Source organism: Ammospiza nelsoni, chromosome 1 (genome assembly GCF_027579445.1).
Source record: "Ammospiza nelsoni isolate bAmmNel1 chromosome 1, bAmmNel1.pri, whole genome shotgun sequence".
In the NCBI taxonomy this organism is placed as follows: domain Eukaryota; kingdom Metazoa; phylum Chordata; class Aves; order Passeriformes; family Passerellidae; genus Ammospiza; species Ammospiza nelsoni.
Genome location: NC_080633.1, coordinates 134,408,977 through 134,433,712, shown reverse-complemented (window position 1 = coordinate 134,433,712; position 24,736 = coordinate 134,408,977). Strand labels below are relative to the sequence as shown.

The 24,736-nt window shown below is 37.5% G+C and overlaps 1 protein-coding gene across 1 annotated transcript; it reads right to left on the bottom strand.

The window, feature by feature from the left end:
* Nucleotides 1–1,358: 1,358 nt before the first annotated feature.
* On the bottom strand, nucleotides 1,359–9,054 carry C1H8orf88 (chromosome 1 C8orf88 homolog). The gene is made up of 5 exons (XM_059490689.1): nucleotides 8,967–9,054; nucleotides 8,068–8,144; nucleotides 6,606–6,690; nucleotides 3,045–3,151; nucleotides 1,359–1,397 (listed from the first exon to the last, which is right to left on the bottom strand). Exons 1-5 carry the CDS (start codon nucleotides 9,052–9,054, stop codon nucleotides 1,359–1,361), a joined length of 396 nt encoding a protein of 131 aa, XP_059346672.1.
* Nucleotides 9,055–24,736: the final 15,682 nt, after the last annotated feature.

The window sequence follows — 24,736 nt, the reverse complement described above, 5'->3', positions numbered from 1 at the left end:
CCTGCTTTAGAACTTCATGTCAATTAGGTGCTGGAAGGGTGAAAAAAGTTGTAACAGGTCCTATATTCTTGTAAGAGTTACTCCACTTTGTATATATACTAGTAAAAAAACACTTTGATGAATCATACACAAGAAGTTTGAGAAGTTTCACTTAGGAGTTTTGAGAGCTACACACAGAAACTGTCTGAAAATATGTTTCCCCAACATATTGGGAAAATAGGTCCATTTGACTCACTCTAAGAAACTCCCGGAGATTAAAAACTAACCAACAAAAAGATTTATTTGCATCATTCAGGAAAAGAAAGCCAGTGCCAATCCAGTGCAACTTGACAGTTTTTGCATTACTGCAATTGCCATTTAACACATCCTCATTTAGCTTTCGTTATCATTTGTGACAGAGGGTAAAAAATTGCCTGCAGTACCCAAATGATATTATTATGGGTCAAAATAGACATTTATAAGTTAATTATATTCATACAAAATATTTGTTATTGATGCCTGTCAACTGATGGATGCTTTCAGGAAGTACTTGGACTACTGCTTTCCACTTCAGTATTGGATACCAGACTCATTGAAGGGAAAAAGAGAGAATTAACTCTACATTGGTACACCCATTTACCCATATAAGACATAGGATTAAAATCTGTCTTATTCCTCAGTTTTTCCTTGACTTTCACTTTTCAAAGTCAAGAACACAGGACAATTATTTACAAAGAACTTTAAGGAATACAATGCATATGCAGGTCTCCTGTTCTGATGCAGGATGAGAGAAAATGTCCCTTGTTAGTGAAATTACTACTAATAAGATACTTCATACCTTGAAAAAAGGTATGGGTATCCACAAGATATTAAAGAATATCTTGTGTCAAGATGAAGATTTCAAATTAAGAAGAAACAAGTCAAGATTTGTCAAAAAAAAAGCCTAATAAAAAACCTCTACTACTAGAGGAGTAGACACCCTAAGACATCTGAGAATTGACACAGCCGGTACTTGTTCCATCTTTACTTGAGGAAGGGAGTTAGGAGCAATCAAAAGGTCCAAGTCAAGTATTTATTTAGAATTTATGGTCAGGCAGCACATCTGGCTACATAACAGAAACAATTCAATGACAAAATTCTGCCACACCAATATGCAAAATTATTTATTTTCACTTTAATCATATTGCCATTTCAGGCATTACAAATTAAAGGTTTGTCTCTTAAAGCATTCAGGCAATTACAGGAAGAAACAGGCATTTTCATAGGTTTCACAGGGTCGTACTTCCATCTGCAGGCACCCAAGTACCTTCAAAAATCTTGAAGACCTACATCAAATGTAGCTCCCTCAGTGACGGACTCTGGATCTTCCAAACAACATGTCACTTCTTGCAGATGTCAATGAAAGGCTTGTTCTTTACCTGTGAGACAAACCAACCCTCAAATTACTTCCGTTATAAGAGATCACTTAGAGTTTTCATTTCAGTCTGCTCATAACTCTTTTTTACTCCACATCCATTTCACAATTTGGAACTTTTTTTATTATAGCAAACAGTTCTATTTTCATAAATCATAGGGACTTCATCTAAAAGTTTCCTATTGTGTGTCAAGCACTAACAGTACTGACATCTGTTTGAATGCTGAGCCCTGATCCCCACATCTGAAAAAACCTCCAGTGTCCTTTGGGACAAATGCAGTCCACAGTCCACCAACCGTAACTGTATCTTCCTTCTAACAAGTCATTCTAGGAAGTTTTCTTCATCTGACAATACAACTTTTACTCATAAATGGGCACACACTTCAGCAGTGGCTTCAAAAATTCAGAACTAGTAAAGTCTTAGATAGGCATGAACTGTCTGAATACTCAGCTCAGCAGCAAACTGTTGAAAACCCCCTGCTCCAAAATACAAGCTCACTGACACTGTAGGATTGTCTGTCATAAGAAATTTATTTGTAGGCCACCTTCTGCCACTTTTAAGCATCAATTATTTGATTTACACATGATCTCATCAATTCCTCTGGTTTCTGTGCAGAAAAACAGATGACATGACCAATCAATAGCCCAGAATTTTGGCTGAACTAGGTGATCTCAGTGATTTCTGTATAGGGACCCTCCTTTTTCCTAGGAATGTAAACATCTGAAAGCACACAAATTATCAAAATTTGCCACTTTTAGAAACCCAGGTGGTGGGAGAGGGGAGAAAGTTAGGAAATTAAAGAGCTGAGACTTCCCCATCTGAAAGCAGATTTTCAAACAAAGAAAGCTTTCATCTTGAGGGCAAATAGAAAGATATAAAAAGATCAGGGAAAGGTGATTATGATCATATATTAGTTAATTTTTGTTTTTTCAAAGGACAGAATTTTTAAAGTTTAAAAATGCCTCCAAACGTGGCCAACAAAGTAACCATGTGGACATACTTTTCCATAATAGGAATCCTATTTCTAGCAGAACTACATCCCAATGGTCTCAAAAGCAGCCGAGTTATGTAGCCTAATTTGATATGATGTTTACACAGAAGCTTTTCCCACACTTGGGGTCCAGAATATGATCCAGTAGATGTTTTTTCCTAGCATATGAAGTTTTTGAGGATTATTTCATCACAAACATTAAGGTAGCACACATGGATATCCTTCACATTCATTTCTATTAATTTCTCCCCAAAACCAAAGACCAAAGATAATGATAATACAAACTGCAATGAGCTCATTAATGGTTTTGTGGTGGACACTGATGCATGAACACCTCAAACAGTGGATTAAGATTTTTACCAAGCTGGAAATGTATCAAGATTGTTCTCTTCTATTTTGAAAACATGAAAACATACCTGATTTTTTCCTGAAAACAAATTTAAAACTCTTTCCCTTTATAGGGTAATACTCAGGGTAAGATGTCAAATATCAACTGGAGAAGTTACATACAAAAGTTGTGTTGAATTGCTCAATCTGTCCTTTGAAGGTTTTACCAATTTGACAGGCCATTTTGAAGGTAAATGTTTCCTGTCAAATGGTTTATCAAAACTTCCATGAATGATTTTGTAACTTCATTTACCACAAAAGAATGCACTTACTGGCTTTTCAAGTACAATTGGATGATCAGGAAGAAACTCTGGTTTCTTCTGAGAGAGAGAAACATTTGAAAGCTTCAGAAGGAAATCTCTGCTGTATTGGATCCTTTCTGTGAATATAGAAAATCACTAAGTTTAACATTCTTGTTTAAGGAATTAAGATTGGAAATTCAGAAAAATTATTTTGTAACTTATAGAAGAAATGCTACACATGGAATATAAAAATCAATTTTAAAAACAGAAGTAATTTAGGTCATATCTTGCATCAGGAAATTCTGAAGTAAATTACAGAGCATTTCACTTTACCTGTATCAAACTGACACAGTAAATCAACACAAAAGACGAAAAAAGCTGAATCCAACCTTACAACAGACAGACTCCCTGTATCTTGTTCTAATTAGCAGAAACACCATTAACTGGTCTTGAAACCCACAAGAAAATCTGTTTATAACTCACTCCAAAGTGGCACCTATTTTTAAGTGACAGATAACAAAAACAGGGTGTCTCTTTTCTTGGAGCTAATAAGTTAAATGTCTTTCAACACCTAAAAGTAATGACAAGATCTGCTGTATGCAAAATGGCAAACAGATTAATAGCAGTGAAATACTTTTGAGGGATTATGTTGGATCAACAAGTGTCAGAGCCTTTGCTCAGAACATGTAGGTTTCTCATTCAAGTTGATAGCACTATGTCTGCTATGGCATAGCTTTGGATACAGTATATCTAGCAATATCTGGTTTTAAGCCAATATTCTCAAGCAAGAAACAAGAGGAAAGGAATTAGGCAAACAAAGAACAAACCTTATCTCTGGTCCTTGATGACAAAGAAGCATATTGCTTTAGCAATAATGGGCTTCCTGCAAGATTGTTACACTGTCACCTGATGGACAACAGTTTTTCCTTCTCAGACTGTGGGATGTTGAAAAGAGAGAAGCTGATATCAACGATGACACAGATTTTTTTCCTGCCTTTGAACACAAATGATGCAGTAACTGGTGAACCTAAGGGAGGGCACGTGGGTAACTTTGAAAAAAAAACAGTTTAAAGAATACAAGCATACTTGAAAACTTATGTCTTCTTTTTACCTCCCTTTGATTAAAAACCTATTAAGATGATTTTTGTAAGACCTTTAACACAATCCCCCACAACATCCTTCTCTCTAAATTGGGGAGATGTGGATTAGATTGGGGGATTGTTCACTGGATGAGGAACTGGTTGGACAGCTGCATCTGATCTCATGTTGGAACAAGTGCAGAGGAGAGTGCCTAAGCTGATCACAGGGTTGGAACACCCTCCCTAAGAAGACAGGCTTAGATAGTTGAAGATGTTCAGCCTGGAGAAGTCTCTTGGGATACTTTGGGACAGCCTTCCAGTACCTGATGGGGGCCTACAAGAAGCTACAGAGGGACTTTTCAGAGGCATGTAGTGATAGGGAAAGGGGAATGGCCTTAAGCTGAGGGACAGTAGGTTTAGGCTAGACAGGAGAACAAAATTCTTTACTCTGAGGATGGTGAGGCACTGGAAAAGGCTGCACAGAGAAGTTATGGATGCCCCATCCCTGGAAGTGTTCATCATCAGGCTGGATGGGGCTTTGAGTAACATGGTCTCCTGGCAGGTGTCCCCACTCATAGCAGGGGGTTAGAACTTGAAATTTTAGTCCCCTACAATCCAAACCATCCTATGATCCAAAGAGTAGTGGTCATGTCTGGATGCAGATCAGTGAATGATGAATGGGATCCCTCAGGGGTCCATATTTGGACCAATTCTATTGAGTATCTTCAGCAATGGCAGACAGTGGGATCAACGGCACCCTCAGCAAATTTGCAGGTAACACCAAACTGAGTGGTGCAGTTGGCACGCCTGAGGGACAGGATACCATCCAGAGAGCCCTGGAAAAGCTCAAGAAGTGGGCCCATGAAAACCCCGTGCTGCACTTAAGAACTGCTGAGACAGATAATTGAAAGCACAGTACCACTGAAGAGATATTAAATAGAAATAGAAATTATTATCTGGAACTTAAAGTACAGCTGAATATAAACAGAGCTCTAGAAGAAATGTTACTGTACAAGAAAAAAAAAAAGAAGAAAACAAAAGACTTATTTATAAGAAGTAGCTGAATAGTAGGACCTCTAAAGTTGTGCAACTCAGAAGGAAAAGATTACAACTATCAGCAAACAAACAAAAGTCCTTTGAAAACAAGTGTGAGAAAAAGTTTGACAATGGGGAGAATTGTGGAGCAGACTCAGAGAGGCATCACAGAGCAAGTAACCACTGAAAATGATCCAAAGGGTTGGATTATACAAGAGACCAGGATCTGATGAGAAGCTGTTTAAGATCTTGTAGAACAAAACAATCTCTACTCACCACAAGCAGAATCGATGACAAACAGCAGAAAGAAACCACTAAATGGACAGAACTTGACAAGTCTGTCATCTAACTAGATCAAAAGAACAGAACTCTCTTCTATTTATCAAGATCAAAAATAGAAGAAATGAGCCTGAGCTTTAAAGAAGATACATGGAAGACTTATTTTTAAGTCAGTAACACCCAACAGAACCAAACTAATGCCCAAGAACCTGTGAGATGGTAACCTCAGACTGACAAAAATATGAAAGCCTCATTAAAACCTAACAGAATTCTTTCAAATTTTGAGTACAAATAGCAAAAGGACAAACTACATCTTCAGAGATTACTTAAGGATTGGAAATTACAGATGGATGCCTGATTACAGGCAGACACAGACAAATGAAATTGTCTCAATAAACTGGTGACCTAACCTGGGTAACTGATGCAGTTTCTGTGACATGTTTAAAAATGAAGAATTAGGTAGGAAGCAGGGCAGGGAAGTATTGTGAGAATGCATTTGAACTCTGAGATTATCCCTTAGTGAAAAAAAGGAGCATAATTTTGACTTGGTTAAACAACCATTTCTCTATGAGTACAGTGGCAGGCAGTACAGAGAGAAAAGCATAAGGAGCAAACCTTAAGGACAGTACTGACACAGAAACAAATAGTGCAGGATTAATCATAAAAAAAAAGTTAATTCATATCTAACCACCCAAATACTATTATTTCAGAACCACCATAGTAAGAGCAGGACAAGGAAGCCAAAATGCTGAGTTCTTAACTTGTTTATATTCAATAGTATGTGTGCCACAACTGAGCCCTGCAGCAGGGTAAAGGATGCAACTCAAATGTGCACTTCTACACACACATACAATCCATACAAACCCAGGATTTAGTGTGAAGATTTTTTTTTTATTTTTCAGGGAGCTGGCTGCGGTTTTTTGTTTGTTTGCTTTGTTGGGATTGTTTGGGTTTTTTTAAGTTATATCCCCATATGCAAGCAGCTCTACCAGTGGAAGTTTTCTACCTCAGTTATGGTGAATTTTTACACTTTCTCTAGAGTGTTATGTGAAAAGCAGGAAAGTTTCATACTGCTCTCCAAACTATCAATGCACTGGCTGATCAGAAAAAATAAAGTGCAGCCCACATCACTTCAAAGTTCAGTTGTCCTTCATCCAGAAAATAAAATCCTGACACAGCTCCACATGCAGTATTTTACCTTTTTTTTCTCCTGATTCATGTTGCTTTGGTTGACAGAGCATCATAGTTTGAGTTAAGATCTTCACTTCAGTCATTTCAGATGACTAAGATAGGAAGGAAAGTTATGAAGCTTATTTCCTTTAAGCATATTAAAACAAGGATACATGTTTCTTAGGTAAAAGTAACAGTTGTAGTACAGTTTAATTTGAACCAGAAGAATGTTACTCTTGATTACATACAATAAAGAAATAAGACAATACAGATGAACATATTTGAGAGATATTTTTATACAGAACTTTACAGTTCTACTGTTAGTCTTTAAAAAGAACACAATTATCCCTTTCTTTTCTATTATCCCACCTAAAACACAGCCACAAGCTGCTACATTTGGGAATAATAAAAGCAGGAAGGACTTTTCTTAAAGCCAAAAGGATGGACTTGGATTCTTTCATTTAGCAGAAAGGACATGGTCAAGTCTTATTGAAAAAGTCTTTTCCATATGCTACATTAAAGAAAAAGCTAAAAAAATATAAAAAAACCCAGCTATACCTATATCAAACAAAGGCAAAGTGCAGCTACATGTAGCTAAATACTGATGAAACTGAATTTTACAGCACTGATGACCAGAGGCTTATTTAAAAGTGAGTAGTTTGTTTTCTTCAGTAATTACTGCTCAAGAGACAAGGGTGTTAATTTCCCTGTGTTGGATCAAAGATAGGCTCCCAAGACCTTAACTTTTTTTTTTTAATGTTAAAGTCAAAGGCAGCTTGCAGAAGCTTAATGCAATAAAGAACGCTTACTGGATTACTGAAACTCTTCTAAAATAATAAAAAAATAAAGTAAAAATTAAGGAACAGGTACTTGTTCTCATAAAAAACGCCCATTTATCAACACTCTGAAAAAACATTCAAATCAGAATCAACAGAAAGTTCAGGCTATGAAACATGAAGCAGGCTATGAAACATGAAGCATTCCATTTGGAAGACTTCAAACTTCATCTTCCAGCAAACAGCTACAACCAATTTCAAGTCTGAAAAACATATTTGTACCATGTCCAAAGTCAAGCACTCCTAGCAATAAAGCATAAAGTTTTATGATGTTTGCTGTCTCAAATGAATTTGTACATGTGCTAACAACAAAAAAAATTTCTAATTTTATTATTTACACATAATAAGTGAAGACAGAATACATGTACTCTAAGTTTAAAAGAGCTGACTTAAATTCAGGAAGACTAAAGAAATGCCACACAGATTTTTTGTAAGAATCTTAAATTCCTAAGCTGCATTTTTCAGCTATTAGTGCATGCAAATACCAGGGAAAGGCATTCCTGAAACTCAAAATTCTCTTCAACAGTTCTGACACTGCTGGTTTAAAACATTCAGAGTCAAGGACACTCCGAGCTGGAACAGTTTTCATTTAGTTACTCAACAGATCTGCTGACCTCCAATTTATAAATAATTATATATTTCCTCAATACTCACCCAGTTAACCTTACTCTGCAAACATACTTCAGTGCTGCTGGGTAATTCAGTCCGAATGTTTAATGCAATGGGTGATGCTGGTGAGCATAAAACATTAAGAAAAAATAATTTCAATAGACACCACAGTATTATTTTGTGATACTTGCCCCAAGAACATTCCTTGCTGCACAGAGATTTTACAGGCATTTATTCACAACTTAGAAGCTCCACATCACCACAGGACCCCTTTTCCGTTTCTTCCATAAATTTCATACAAAGTAAAAGTTTATGATGTCACTTAGCTTCAGTCCACATCAGCACAGCTGATGACTTTCTGCTGGAACAAAAATTTCTAACTTAACAATAGCAACTGTAGTACTGCAATAGCTAGGCTTTAATCTATAGAAATTTAAAAATTAAAGCAAAATATTCACACCTGACATAAATACTGCATGATTTTTTTTCTTGAAGTTTTTTGGGTTTTTTGTTTTGAATTTGTGTGAAAGCTAGATAAGAACAATGCAGTGCAGTGTACTGTACCTGAGGCATCAGCACTTGCAATAAAACCCAAATAATCTGTTAAATTATGTGTATTTTATGTTTTCAATAGTAGGATCAGTCACCCTAAGAAATCCAAATTTAACAGAGAAGCCTGATCCAGCTTTCTGAAGCTACATTTCAGATGCCAAGCTAGAAGAGCAGCACCAAAGAGCTCTGCATAAATCTAATACAGTTTAAATTCAGATTTTATCACAGAAATGATGTGCTAAGATCAACACACAGCAAGGTGTTTTCTCGCTGTAGTTTAATGAAGTAATTTAAAAACAAAGCAAAACAAGACACCTTACACATCCTTGTTACTTCCCAAAACATAACCCAAACTTTGGTAACGTGAACTGCACCTTAGCCGTGCTACTCACCTTGTTTAGAAGACAGTTGATGCACAGGTCGTGCTGGCTGAAGGGATTTACCAATAAACTTTTTTGCTTCTGTAACATTTTGAAACATCGCACTTCAAAAAAGCAGCTGAAATCATTAGCATTCAGTTTCACATATGGATGTTAAACAAGAAGAGCAATCTACCTACTCCCTGTTAGTTGCATTTGACAAGGCACTATTTTATCTGGGCAGGAAAAAGCAGAAAGGTCTGATTCATCAGTTTTTTTAGATGATTGAACATGCTGGATAAAATTTGCATGAAGACAGAATCAGACACTCCTCTCATTTTTCCTTCCAACTGAGCTACCCTAGCTTCTTCTTAAGACTCTTTCCCTGTATGTCTATGTACACATTTGGAGAAAGGAGATGGGGACATGATGGAAATAAAGGAGTTTCTAACATAGTTCAACAGGTTTTTAATTAATTAGCATCAGCATACCACTTCTCAATCTGTTGTCTGCACAGGAGTTCCTTACATATCTATATAAACTTAGAGGACTGGTTTTTAATAGCTACTTTAGTTAAATTAATACAGTTTTGTATCTTCCCACTCAGTTTAGCTACTATAGAAGCATCAAAAACTGTGAAAGTGGTGCTGGGCTGAAAAATCTCACACTTTAAGTAAGCAATCAGTTGGAAAATGTTCATTTGTAGTACCTGTATCTTAATGTATCTCCATCTCATACCCATCACTTTTTTCAACAGGGAGATTTTATGATTTGAAGGAATTTCAGCATTTTTAGAGAAAAAGAATACCAGAAAGAACAACTGCCACAATATAAATGATACTGATTTTTTTTTTTTTTTCTCTAAGAAAGGGAATAACTGTTATAACAAAAAAAAATTCAAGGGTTACAACTACATTGTCCATTTCCTGTATAAAATAGGAAAAGAGAAGCTAGGCTGTTAGACCCAGCATCATACACAACTTTAGTTGGTCTTTGTGTTGTAGGAAGAAAACTAAATATCATCTTAGAATTTTCTACACTATAATTTTTGAACACTTCTAACACAGTCAAATAACAATTTTCCAACATACGAAATTGGAACCAGGTTACTGTCTGAATTAGAACAACTTAACTAAAGCTAGGAAAAAAAATCTGGTTTGATTCTCTGATTTTCCTACCCACTCATCTTAAAAAAGAAAGACTTGAAAGCTGTAGTCAAAAGAAGCAATAAAAATTCCTGCAAGTGAATTAACTAAGACTTCACATAGGGATGACATATTTCATTTAACCCAAATTATGAATGCTTGTATAAAACACATTTATCCTACATAGTGAATTTCCACAGAAAGCAATGCAGTAATTATACACATTTGCGTCAGAAGAGTGAAAAAAACCCCAACAAACAGGCAAGTTTTCCTTCATGCCCTGATGACAAATTATATGCACGCTTTTTAAAAACAGGAAAACCTGTTAAAGGGACTGCCTAGCTTCTAGAATGGAGCATACTTCTATTTTTTCATAGTGTTCTGACAATAGAAACAAGTTGTGTGGTGGCAGCAAAACACATTTTGCCGCTCTTCCCTCACCCTCCTCCAGGAAGCCTCCAGAAAATACCAAGTTATCTAGCCCAACCTCAATTAATAGTGTTCTTTCTGACCAGTGTCAAGGAAAGTGGAGAAGAAGTTGTTTTAATAGCAGAGGAATAAACTGCTTTCATGAGAGACTATTGCAGTAGGGGCGGCATCCCAAGAATTGTCCCTTCCAAGGCCACTGCTTCTCTGGGGACATTCCCATGGGAGACCTGCCCAGCAGAAGGGAAGCCTTGTGGCACCAGCAAGCGGGCCTAAAAGCAGTTCTGTAGAACCCAGGAATTATTTTTTTTAGTATATTAATAAGCTGGACATTGACAGCAGCCATTTCCCAAGAGCCCATCTCAAGTGTTTGGAAGGCTCTTTCCTAAATGCGTGAAGGGGATTTGATGCTATTTTCGTGAAAAATCCCCACGAGTAACCGGAAACTGACCGTCCCGAAATGGCACCGCACTGGGAGCCCCACAAAGAAACAAAAGCCCGCACCGCCGCCCGGCGCCTCGCCCGCAGCCCAGCCCCCGTGCCCTGCCGTGGGCCGGGGAATGCCCAGCCCACCTCCAGCCGCCGGCAGCGCCCCTGCCCCGCGATGCCGCTGGCCGTGGTCCCGCTGAGCCCGCTCCGTCCCTCAGCGCGGCCGGGCGGGGCGGCCTTCGCGCGGCGCCTCGGCCGCGGCCGCGTGCCGGGCGGGGCCGTTCAACGTCGCGCCGCGGGCCGGGCACGGCCGGGGCTCCGCGGGGCTGCGGCGCCGCTTCCCGCCGCTTCCCGCCGCTCCCGGGGATTCAGGGCAGCCGGGCACACCTGAGAGCCGCCCTACGAGGCCCTGCCAAGGAGCAGGAGAGGCGAGCTGAGGTGCTGCTGGCCAGCTCCCTCTGGGGTTAGAGCTGAGAGGAGCTGGAGGTGGATAAAGGTGTCTCCACCTCTGTCCCACAGACGGAGTCATGTCCCGTCAGGGCCTTACAGTGGAAATTGGGAGAAATAAGTGACTTTTGAACACAACTGTGGGGTCTCTACAGCTAACTCCATCGAGAAAGAAAAGGGCAATTTGCAGGCCTTGGAAAGCTGCCCTCATGGCATGGGGCAGGAGGGACGAGAGAACGGCCTCTGGCTTCTGTTACAGAAGTGATGGCATGCTGTATGGTTTGGAAATTCAGAGTTTTTCTCATTTTTTGCTCACAACATGTAATCAACAGTAGCAATGAACGCACCTTGCTAACTCCCAGAGAAGCACATTAAACCTCCTTGATGTTAGTTTGCTAGACTTCACCTTACTTGTTTGCAATATTAATTAAAAATTTTTGAGTTTTTGCTGATTATTTTCTAACATATGTATTTCATATCACCTACTAAGAACTCCAGAAGTTCAGAATAGGAAGGTAATGCCCAGTACATAATCACACAAATAACAAGCAACTAATTATTAATATCCAATGTTAATATTTACCTAGCTAGTTTATAAAGACTGTTTTGTTGTTTCCATCAACCATATTGGCTCTGCTTTGCTGCAGTCTCTGAATTTTATTAACTTACATATTCAGAAATTGAGCTGTCCTCAAAACAGTGGCTATTATATACAGATGTCATGCTCCTACAGTCTTCTCTCCTAACACATCATCTTCCAGTTGGTTTCCTGAGCTGTTCATGCATGATGTGCTATCAACCCTCTCTTTACAGACACTGGTGCAGGAATCTGCATACTCACTAACCCATTTGCTGCTGTTTAAGGTCTGATTTAAAGTAATTTCTCCCAAGTGAATTAGTTTATACTCAGACATGTCCTGTTTCTTCTGACCCGCCATCCATTCTCACAAGATCATCATGTAAAACAGTTGCTCTCCTATTCTTATCAACCATTCCCTTAGCTACATAAGAACTAATTATAAATTATTAATATGTAAGTGCCCATAAATATTAAATGTGTCTGGCTGTTACTCCAGAACTGTTACTGATGGGAAAGTCAATGGGGCAACTAAAATAAAGGTATGTTTTTTTATGGAGCTGTTGTGCTTTTTGAAAGAAGCGTGTCAGGTGCTGCAAACCAGATTTACACAAGAGCGACGTTACCCTTCTTGGCATACTGAAATGGTATCACCTACAGATGTAGCAATAGGAATTCTTCCAGTGTTTTTGCATATTTAAATATCCTAAGAATGAACTAAACAGTAAAAACCTCACATGTGTTTTTCATAGGGGCTGTAAACTGAGTTGCTGCTGGGTTGTAAGGCAAGGAGAAAGGACAGGAACAAAAATAAGGGGGGAAAAAGGAGTGTGCCAGGTATTTTGAAAGCTTGCTGGGAAGATGGGAATATTGGGGCTGGCAATGGCTGTTTGTGAGGCTGCCCATGCCAGCAGGAGCAGTTATCACCCCGCACGCTGCAATGAGAGCTGGCACTGCCCGCATGGGCTGCAGCCATCGCCAGATCCCGGCAGCCTGCTCTGCCCAGCAGCCTCGCCTGTGCCCGGAGAGAATCCTGCCCCCCGCTGCAGGAAGGAGAAAATACATTCGCTTATCACTTGTCTCCCTGGTGCTGGCACTTGCACTGCTGAAAATTTCTATTTCGTTTGGTTGGTATTGTTTATGTTCTTAAATGATGATAGTCTAGTGTTCTCTCAAACACCTGATATATCCAGAAATTAATTTGAAGGGCTAATGGCAGGTCTAGCCAAGAGAGACTTACTACATGTTGCAAAATATAAATATTAAAGGTTTTTGTAGCTGTGTGAACAAAATGCTTATAGGTAAGGAAAAAAAATCCCAAAACCATCTGTTTTTTCTATTTGATGAACTAATAATAATAATTATTAGTTTTAATAATTACTTTTCTATTTGATATAATAATAATAATAATAATAACAATAATAATAATAATAGTTCCCAGAATAATTAAGGAAATTAATTTTTTTTAACATACTGATTGTGCTCCTAAAGGCCGTAGATTGCAGGAAGTGACAAAGTCATTCTTGTTCCCTGTACTAGATATGATTCAGGAAAGCAGAAAACATTTATTAAAGACAGTATCAATATTGCACATGTAAAAATGAGCAATTGCACATCTAAATGAGCGTGTAATTGTAATTGTATGTGATCTTAGCTTTGTAATGGATGGCACTTAGCAGCAAAATAATGGCTTTGTACTGAAATGAAAGGACTCTTGGGTCAGCCTGAGGGCACGCTTGTAGTTGCAAGTTTAAAAAGCCATTTTCAGTGTAATTGGATACTCAGTCCTGCAGCCAAATGTAATCATATTTGCATATGTAATTGTAATTTATTTAGCAGTACTTTTTTGGGAGATTTTTTTTTTCTTAAAGCCACTTTCAAAATAATTTCATCGCAAAGCAAAAAAGAAAAAAGAAACCAAACCAACCCTCACCCCAAGCCATTATTTCCAACACTGTATGCTTCATTAAGTCAGTCAACAGAACAAACACCAAGAGACAAGAATGTGTATGTAAATATATATATACACACACACAATGTTTTGGTTGTAGTTTTGTGAAGTGGCTACTTTCAGCTAAACTAGCAATTTGCCCTGTAGAGGTAGCCCAGGGAAAGAACACAAAAACTCTTCTACCCCTGACTGTTCCTGAAATTGAGCTACTTAATATATTGATGTTCATCTTTCCATAGAGTTGAGAATTCAGAATATTAATCACAAGTATTAATCTTGTTCTTTTTAACTACAGAAACTGTTGAATTAAAAGTGGGGAAGCTATTGCTGTATTTAGTGCTCTACTATGTGCAACTAGAGGAATGTTTATGATCAGCACATAGTACTATATAAAATTATATATCAAATATATTTTCTTCATATACAAAAATTCTCTCAAGTCTGTGAACTGTCACACTTCTCAAATTAGGATTCTGTATCTTCCTTTAAAATTAATTTTCTGGTAACATTAATTGTAACAGATTCTCAATATTTTTCTTTAAATTTCTGATTCCTTTAAATGTGGAGAAAAAAAATCTCAACAATGTGGGTCAAAAGCACTGTGTAAGTAGTAAAGAATCCCTACATGACAGACAAAATTATTTTGTAAATAAAATACGTATCAAAACTAAACATTCATTATTTTGGGGGAGGTCTGCCTTGTTCATCGCTATCACTGAGGAAAATTGCAGAGGTAAATTCCTGCACCTGAACTGAAGGTGCATTCAGGATGCACTGAATATTCTCAGGAACTGCAGTTCAGGATGCACTGAATATTCTCAGTATTGCAGACACTCAACATCAGCATTTCAACTGACCTTACTTTGTAGGTCTGAAACACCAGCTGCATGTCCTGCTTCTTGACAGGGATCCCAGAGGCCACAGGCAGGAGGATTCAAGGGCAGACAGGCCCATGTAGGCTCTGCTGTGTCACAGAGGAGCTGGGCAGCAGGCTGTGTGCTTACTGCCGGGACCAGCGCTGGCACTGCACCTTTACCAGAGTTGCCCTTTTGGTTTGATACACAGAATGATGTCTCTGTTGAAGAATTAGGCTGTGGAGAGCAAAACTCAGATGCAGAGCTTGAGTTTGCTATGTGATTGCATTGGTCAGTGGAAAAAGATGCCATGGGGCAGTTGATGCGGGGAGAAGGAAAACTGATAGACTGCAGCTAATAGCTTGACAAACTTACTTTGTATATAAAGGAGTTTATTAGCAAGTATCAAGGTATCTGCTGTTTACTTTTTTTTTTTTGCCTTTTTTTTCTTTCTTTTTTTTTTTTTTTTTTGACCCAGTAACAACATAATAAGTAAAAAAGTTAGGAAAGATTTGTCGTTCTGCTTAGGATCAATCAATACAAATTAATCTATCATTATTTATGACAAAGTTTTACCATCTATGTCTGTAAGTCTACAACATATGCTAACATTATGCTAACATAATCTACTACATATGCTTAGTAGTAGACAGATGAAACAAATAAAACAAAAGACAAAAAAAACCCCCTACACATACAGTTCTCTTGTGTGGTTTTAGATATTCACAGGGAAAGAGACTCACACCTTTAATAACTAATAATATTACTATCAGGGTTCACTTTGCTTTGGGAGAACTGAAATTCCGAAATCACAGCTTAATAAATTTAGTGAAAGTTTTGCACATTTTTCCTGGGCTAGAATTTCACCTGTTATTTGTATAGATTCCTTTACTCTGAATTCTTACACCTGATGTATCTGTCATAGCTGAATTACAACACCTTTATATATGTTGGAATTAGTCTCTGAATCTGAAAAAAAATCTTCAAATCTTCAAGAGAAATCAGCTCATGCTTCCATGCAATGAAGAATTCTGCTTTCCAGTATTTCAGTCATGGGAGTTGGGTTTAGTTTTTAGGCTGATTGAGATTGTTGTCATAGCTTTTAATACCATGAGTATATATATAGAGTTTTATTACTAAGACATTGCTACCTTTAGGTTCAGACTCAATCAGCATGATTCAGCAAATGGCACCAAAACCTGTACTGATAAATAAAGATGCAGTAGAATGTGGGCAGAATAGTCACGACCAAGAGCATAACAGGAAAAAAATAAGAAGACCAAAGTTTGGAATGTGACACAAGGAAACTTGTTAACGGTGCAAAGAATACACACATTAAAATTATGCATTCATGCTTCTTTTGATTGAGATAATTGTTTGTGTCATAGCTGTGACATGGTCATCAAAATCATTGACAATTTTAGTTTACATGCCAAATAGGAAATATAATTTCAAGTTAATACAACTGTTGTGTGTTCAGATGTATGTATATACATGAGATTAAGAATGACCTGATTCAGTCCTTTGCAAATTAATCCACTTTTATACACTTTTATGCACAATCTGAGAAATAAGATTTGCTTTTCCACCATGAAATACAGTGTAAAATGGCTAAATGCATATTGCTAACTATTGGAGTGAAATAATTATGATCTCATTTATCTTTTGCTAGATGTGAGGTATGGCTGATTTACAAGGAATCAGAATAAAGTTACTTTCTTATATTATTATTTAAATTATTTATTTACATGAGAAAGATTAATATTTCTATAGCTTTTAAGTTAGTACCTGCCTTACATCAGTTCCCTGTTCTTCTGTGCAGTGAATATCTAGTAGCCTCCAAAGATGAATTGACAAGACAGCAGCCAGTGTAACTTGTGTGCGTATTTGATCTTTCTGCATGATGGAATACATTGTCTCCATTTCAGAAGAGCCAGGGGATGAGCATTAGTCTTGAACTAAAACAGAGTTTGGGGCTTACACCTACCCTCTGCTCAGAGATAATCTGGCTGCTGCGTGTGCTGTCGAAGACTGAGAATGTAAGAAAGAACAAAATGTTGTGCTTCACTTCACTGTGTGGAACTGTGATCTCTTGCCATGTGAACCAGCATGAGAGAACCAAGACAGTGCACAGAAGCAATCTGAGAACCAGCAGTTCAGAGGAGTGCAGAACAAAGTCTAGCAAGCTTTGTCTGCTTAGCAGCTGCTCTTTCTCTACCAGAAACAGCAGTTACATAGACTCGGGGAAATAACTCCTGCCTGTGCAGGGACTCCTTGTGATCAAAACTAATCGCCAGAAGCAGGAGAGCTCTGGCAAGAGAACACTTGCACTGGTGTGCACCAAGGGAAAATGAGTGCATTGTGTGCCTTGGCTTGGCATTGCCTGCTGCAGATCATCCTGCTAAAAGAGGCCAGAAACTCCACACTTCATGCTCCAATGCACCCATCCTGTACTTACTCTCAGCTATCTAAGCTTGCCACTTCATTGTGGCAGTGGACCCATCAAATTTTGGCTGTTTGGCGTCTCAGGACAGCAGGGTGTTCTGGCCAAGAAGGAACTTTTTCTCACCCAAATGCTCTTGATTGTTTACTGTGTGTCTCTTAAACATAAAGGCAGGGACAAAGCAGAGGTCACCAAAAAGCAAATGAGAAGAAGCAACAACATCAAGTCAGAAACAAAAGAATTGTTGCTGTCAGTAACCAAACAGAAATAATTAGAAAAACCCAAGCACCCAAACAGCAACACACACAAAAAAGCAAAATTACTACCTAAAAATTCTATTTTGGAACTGAAGCCCTGTAACTACCCCAGGAATTAAATTAATGTGATTTTCAGAATACACAAAAGTTTCTTTTTCTGTATAAGAACTGAAAAAAAAAAATTCGCTGCTTGTAAAATGAACAGTTGAAGTCTTTGATGTTTGTGAGAATAAGCACATGTATTAGCCCCCAGCTGGCAAAAACGAAAGGATTTTAACTTCATCTTATTGAAAATTAAAAAGAAATGTCAAAAAAATCAGATCAAGTTCTCATTTTTGTGTAGGACATACTGTTTGTTGATTAGTCTGTGAGCACAAGCTTGCAGAGACATTTGGCCCCATAAGGCACTTACAGGTGTTCCTTTGTTTTAATTAATAAGCCTTACTTTCTAGGGCTTTAGAAGTATTACACTAATAATATGTCTTGATCTGAAACAAATTCATACCAGAACATCATATCTATCTATTTTTTATTATTCTACCACAGTTTGTACTAGAACTTTTTTTAAAATACATTTGTATGTAGCTTTAATCTGGATTTGGTGCTTATCATATGAGCATAGTGAAAGAAATGTGCAAAAAAATTGTCTGCTTATATAAACTGTGTAAACAAAAATACATTTTTCCTCCAAATTTGTAAATATAAAAAAATATTTTTAAACAACTACTTCAATTTTCATGCTTTTAACTGCCACTACCAATCAAACCCAGCCTTTATGAAAAATATTGTACATTTCTGAAGTAATCTTTCAAATAACATTTGCAATTTAATCAACAAATTTAACCCAAATTTAATCAACAAATTTAACCCAATTTATTAAGTCATTAATCCAAAGGTTTTAATTAAGCACAAGAGCATTTAGGAAGTTGAGATTTTGAAGGAGTCTTCTCAGCCATTCTTCAGAGAAGTCTGTAACTAGGATATCAGTTTCCATGAGGAATCATCATGTGAGCTGCTGTGACCCTCTCCACCTATCCCACGTCCTCCGCCCAGGACAGTTACACAGGGCTGTCAGAATCCCACTGAACATTAGGCATGTGCTGCCCTGGATCAGGAATTTGTTCAGCCTTACCTCGCCTCTGGAAAGTGACTTCAGGGACTCTGCCGTGCTATCAGTCTCTCTATCAGCAATGCCATATTTTGCAGGAGAAGTGATCCAAACTTGATGTCCTGAATCCAAGCAGTTAGCATTGTTGAAACTACATTCTATAGTTACACTAAACAGAAAATGTTCTATCACTCTAGTCAGTGTCAGAAAAAGAAATGGTTATATTCAGTGTAGCATATTTTCTTCATCAATTCAGAAAATATTGTAGACTTAAAGAATGGCAGAGATTCCATAAATAATAATTGAATAGAAAACTTATGGTTCTGTCGACTCACATAAATATCTCATTAAATCAACTCACGCCAAGGCTTTCCTTCAAGCCAAGATTAGGATCTGCTGTTACTTGAAAATTCCACTCAAGTTTTCCAGCTCAGCCAGCCTCTATGCTTACAAGTGTGAGACCAAAAGCAGCTAATCCTAGTAGAGAAGTAAATGAAGGTTGGTCTCTTTCACCAGACAGCAACTGACAGAACCAGAGGACACAGTCTCCAACTGCATCAGGGGAAATATAGGTTGGATATTAGGAAAAAGTTTTTTACAGAAAGGGTGATAAAGTTCTGGAATGGCCTGCCCAGGGTGGTGGTGGAGTCAGCATCCCTGGATGTGTTTAAGAAAAGACTGGATGTGGCACTCAGTGCCATGGCTTAGTTGAGGTATTGGGGCTGGGTTGGACTCCATGATCTTTAAGGTCTCTTCCAACCCAGTGATTCTGTGGAATCTCACAAATACAAACAGTGGAATTGTAAAAAAAAAAAAAAAAAAAATCTTCTTTCTCTGCCTACTGTCAGGAATCAGATTGGTATTAGCAACACTTGATGCTGTATTCAAATACATGAGCTGCTGTAAATAAAGATTAGAATAAAGAATAAAGATTCTGCACTGTGTGATGGAAGCAGTGTCCTGCTCCTGTCACTGTAGCAAGGGCTGCTGCTGTGACAGCCAGGCTGCTTCTCTGCCATAGAGAAGGGCAGGGTCCCACCCCAGCAGTGCCTCACTGCCTGTGTGTGACAAAAATTGCTGTCCCCACATGCAGCCATGCAGCAGAGTGAGCTCTCCACACTCCTGACCTGCTCTGTTTTCTATGCTAAAGCATGGGAAGAATCAATAGTTTTCAAGCTTTCACTTTGGAGTTCTAAAAACAAACAAACAAATAAATATTTTTTTCCCAATCCAATTGCACTATATTTTTAGTCTTAAATTCAATCGAAATAGAAGGGCTACAGAGTGGTGTTGTTCTGTACTAATGACATTAGCTTAAAATCACTATATTTAACAGATTTTGTTTTCTGCTTTCTTTAAAACTTTAAAATAAAGATGAATAAAAAAGGTTTGTTCTCACACACAGGTGAAATTTTTCCTGAGTCTTAGAACCTAGGCATATTTCAGATCACTTTGCAGGACAGTTAAAATCACCAACAGGTCCTACCAAACTGCTCCAAAGCAGAGTGCAGGGGTAGCTGGAGTTGTATAGAGCTATGTGGTTTTATTTAAGCATAAACAGCTTTTCCCTGTTCTCATTCCTGGCAAAACAGTACTATTTAAACTGAAACTGCATACAAAAATATACATGAAACTTTTGGGATGGAAATTTTTTTATCTAAAAGATTAATATTTGACATTATAAACATCAAAGCAAAATAAGAGAAAGCTGTTGCTCAGGTTTTAAAGCATGCTTCGTAGTTCATTGACCTATCCATCAAAATAAGAATAGTGTGCATTTATGCTAAAAATAATGCAAAGTATTGTTTTCTTACTCCTAAATAAGAAAGGTGCACTACAAATAAAACTATAGACTTTTTTAGCCCTCTTCCACACTGATTAGAGTGAGCTCATTAATTTTTGATTGGGGGAAAAACCCAAAAACCAGAGAATGCCAGTCTGTCAGACTCAGATTTCTGAAAGGAAGACTCTTTGGGTGCTTGTATTTTCAATGAAATACAGCCAGAGAACTCCTGTGAAAATTTCTTCTTTCTGCTGGTTCATGTGGTTGGTGGCTGTTTGGGGCTCATTGCCATACAGCCTGCTCAGGGCATAGGGCTCCAAGCCTGCAGAGCTTCTTGGAAGTTGTGTTATACCTTTCAAATTACTGTTGAACAGAAATTCTGTATTAAAGATTCACATCTTCAAGGTACTCTGTTTTATCTCTCTGATACAGTTGGAAATTATATTCAGTATGTTGTTAAAGCATTCCTTAAACAGGCAAGAATTTGGTACATTCCATAAGTTTAACTTGAGAAACTGGCAGATAAAACACACAGTGGTATCAGTTACAGATAGAAAATTTTAAAATATGCAAAGAAAAATATCATCATCCCATTTACAAAATTTAAAAAGACCCAATATACTCCAGTAAGACTACACAAATAATATAATATTCTCTACATATTTCCTATCTAGTCAACTTTTCTAATTTTCTTAACAAATTGAAAGCATGGCAAGAAAGATATGCATGGGTAAGAGACTTCATTAGTAGACAATGAAAATTTAAAGATTGCTTTGGATATACTAAAAATTGACACTTGATCTTTCTGTGAGCATAATATGCTGTATGTCATTTGGCCTGTCAGCAAATTCTTTCGCATACAATTTAACACAAATCTCTCTTGAAATTCCATCAGCCAAATCATTTTTCTTAGGAAATATTGCAAAAAAACAACAACAAAAAAGCAGCATGCCCTCAGAAGTGTTTTCTAACCTCAGTCTCAGACTCTAATTCCCTTCTCCAATTGTTTGGGTGGTTTTAGACATTAAGCAATGCATGTAAATCTAAGGAAGTTGGAACTTATTATAACCATGTCATTATAAATTTATATAAATTCATGCAAAAGAGCTCCTATTAAATTCACTTTGAAATAAATGGTGGTTTCTCCATTGCACAATATGCTGTTACTGGATAAAATGCTAATATGCAACTGTCTTTATGACCCTACGCACCTCATCCAGCTTTATCTTTTAGCCATAAGTGTTCCCTGACCCACTTGATAATCATTTTACTAAGTCACTGCAACGACACACAGCTTTTCATCTGGATTAATTTCCAATCCATAGTCATATCTACTGCTTTTGCTGACAAGATTTAGCTGAACACACTTCTTTCAAATGAACTGTTAAAAAGAACCATAAAATCCACTACACAGGTCCAGATCCAAAGTCTGTTACTGTCACGTCCTTTTTTTCCCCAAAAGCAGCCAACATGAATGCCAACAAATGAATACTAAAGCAGAGGAGATGATACAGGGATACCTCCCTGGTAGACTCCCCCAGATTCCACTGAAGTGTAACATGACAAGTTGCTCGCTAATCAAGCTAACAAGCAGCTTTATCGTTCTAAAATAAAACCCCTTTTGTGGCTAAAGCTGTAGGAAACTGAGCCTAGATATTGTTTTCTTGTTGGCTCAAATATCCATAACAAAAATCTTGCAAATAACTTTAATCTGATTAAGTTCCTCTCTCCCCTCTCCTTCAAGACCTCCACCCAGCCTTTTGCTCCTTCACCTTCATGCAATGTGCTGCAGGTCGACAGCATCAGCAAAATCACAGAAGGAAATCTGAATTAAGGAGGCACTTTCAGAGTTCTTTTCAAGCAGGATATTGTCCTACACCTATGATGTGTGTACAGTGCAGTTGCTCATACTCCTCCAGTACAACTCTGCTGCTAAATCCTGGCATTGGATGGGCACAGCTGGAAGGTTGAGGATTGGGGACAATTTAATCTGGCAACTGAGCCAAGCATTGTAACCCCCCGGTAAAGAGACTAATTTTAGGTATGAAGGGGGATTTAATACAATGAGAGTCCAGCTTTCAAATACTATACATTCTATGAAATATTATGGTTAGAATTTTTTATTTCAAGTCATTTAGTGATACTCATTTCTCCAACCCTGCTCTATTTTCCCACAACAGATTTTTTGAAAGGGGAAGTTCAGTCCCTGGCACTGTTAATCCAAATCACACAAGGAATTAAGTAGGAAACCAGGATGAATTAATATAATGCAGTCACTCAACTTGCTCTCAGTTTCTAACAGCTGGAATTATAACCAGCATACAAACTTGACTAAGTATTAAGTATTTCCAAAAAGCTGCATGGCTTGCCATATCTTCACAGCTTGATAATCTCTTTATTTGAATAATTTTACTGATGTGTTTCTCAAGCTTGCTTAGAAGAACATTTCCAAGATATTTTTAGAGTGCATACTTCATTCAGTGTGGAATTTCTGCTGGTGGAAAAAGCAGTGAGATAGATCTAACATGACAAATCATCTTACTGCTACTCACCTATTTATTATTCAAGGCCTTAAAGTTAGTTACAAAGATTTTCTAGAAGTTCATATGAAGCTGCTACCCTGGCATTCCCTCTGTTTATAAAGGCATACACTGAAAGACAATATCCATTTCTCAGCAATAACCACTCATGACTCCACAGCTGCTCCAGCATCTTCTCTAAGCACTTCATGCTGAATTTCTTATCAGACTAGTCTGAAAGATTTAGCTTCTTTCAACATGCTACTTGTGACAAAGATCTCCTAATTTTCAGAAACACTACCCTCTTGGTAGTGTTTCTGTAAGACAACATATTAACATGTATGGTGGGTATAAATAAAATCAGTCAAAGACTTATTAATCAGTAGGTTTATCATTTAAAAATTAAACACATTTTAAGATCTGAAGTGCTTGCTAGCCAAGGACACACAGTTTGCATAAACGCTCTGGTGGAAAGGAGTGGAAGGAGAACAGGGAAGGGGGGGAACTAAAACCTCAAAGACATAAGTCCTTAATCCTGAATTTGAATAAGACATTCCCATACCTAACACAAAAATCCTTGATCCTGAATTTGAGTAAGACATTCCCATATCTAACACAAAAATAATGCCTTCAGGAAAAGACTATTGAAAATGAACAAAAACAATGAGTGATTATAAAACCTGAAGGTTGTTCTAGTGGTCTGTTTGCACAGGACAGGATGTTAATTTTTTTTTTTTTTAAAGTTCAGAGAAGTTTCTTGGATTGATGTGTAGTTCAGCACAGAACTGTCTACAAACAAGTATGCTTCCCAAACAGCCACATCCATTGGAGTCCCTCAAAGTCCGATCAGATTCTATTACACTTCTATTACATTTACACCATTACACTTCTTAGCTGGTAAAAATATCACAATTCTATGTACATTCTATCTTGACATGTAATGACACTTGATAGGAATAACTACCATGTTGTACTTTGCAAAAGGAAGTAGCAGCAAACATTGTGCTAGTACCCTGATCCTGACAGAATTAAGTTGCTTTGTCCATGCCTTCGGATGAAAAAGGTTGAGAAGAAAAAGAAGAAACACAAGACAGGAAATAAAGTATAGCTTAACTCAGGGGAGAAAAGTACAAATTCCTTTGATTCATTAAAATAACACCATACCCAGCCCCCTCCCACTCCCAATGCCACCCTCACTGAAGTTACAAAAGCAGTGGATGATTTTCTGTACAGCCCTAACCTACTTTATGTCACAATGTGGAGTGCAGGCAGTATTTTGAAACACCAAGTACCAGGAAAGAGTATTCAGAGATTCAAAGGCAAGTGAATACAGCAAATCTCAACAGTGAAGGGATGTAAAAAGCACTAGGAAAAGAAGGGAGTATATTAGTCCATCAATAAGCCATTGACTCAAGAAAATAGAATCACAACACTGGTTTCATCCATTATTTACATCCTCATTCTTCCTAAAACATCAAGATAATTGCAATTTATTATTGCTATCTTATATTCTTGAGGCTGCCATTTGGCAAAAATGCAGAGGTCACCTTTGGTGTGCCATACCTTTGTGGTTCCTGTATCATATCAACAAATTCGTCCACTTACACATTCTTATATACATATAAATAACAAAATACATTTAAGTTTGAATAATAATCTTTATTTCTTTATTAGTTTATTTGTAAAAGGTACATTGTAATCCTGAGCTACTGCTTTTATACATTTAGCGTCATACAAAGACAGATCATTTACAGTTCGATCATTTACATTTATTGTGCTCCAAAATCCTTATCCGAGTATCATTTTGACTTAGCAGGAACATAGATAATTTAAATTACATGTATCCCTGAAACATCCATATTAA

What these genes read in the sequence shown, in the direction of transcription:
- C1H8orf88 (XM_059490689.1), bottom strand. Translation starts at nt 9,054, where the DNA reads ATGTTTCAAAATGTTACAGAAGCAAAAAAGTTTATTGGTAAATCCCTT. An exon ending in TCAACTGTCTTCTAAACAAG is followed by an intron (nt 8,145 to 8,966) that starts GTGAGTAGCACG and finishes TATGCTCACCAG; the next exon opens with CATCACCCATTGCATTAAAC. An exon ending in CAATTGTACTTGAAAAGCCA is followed by an intron (nt 1,398 to 3,044) that starts GTAAGTGCATTC and finishes TTTGTCTCACAG; the next exon opens with GTAAAGAACAAGCCTTTCAT.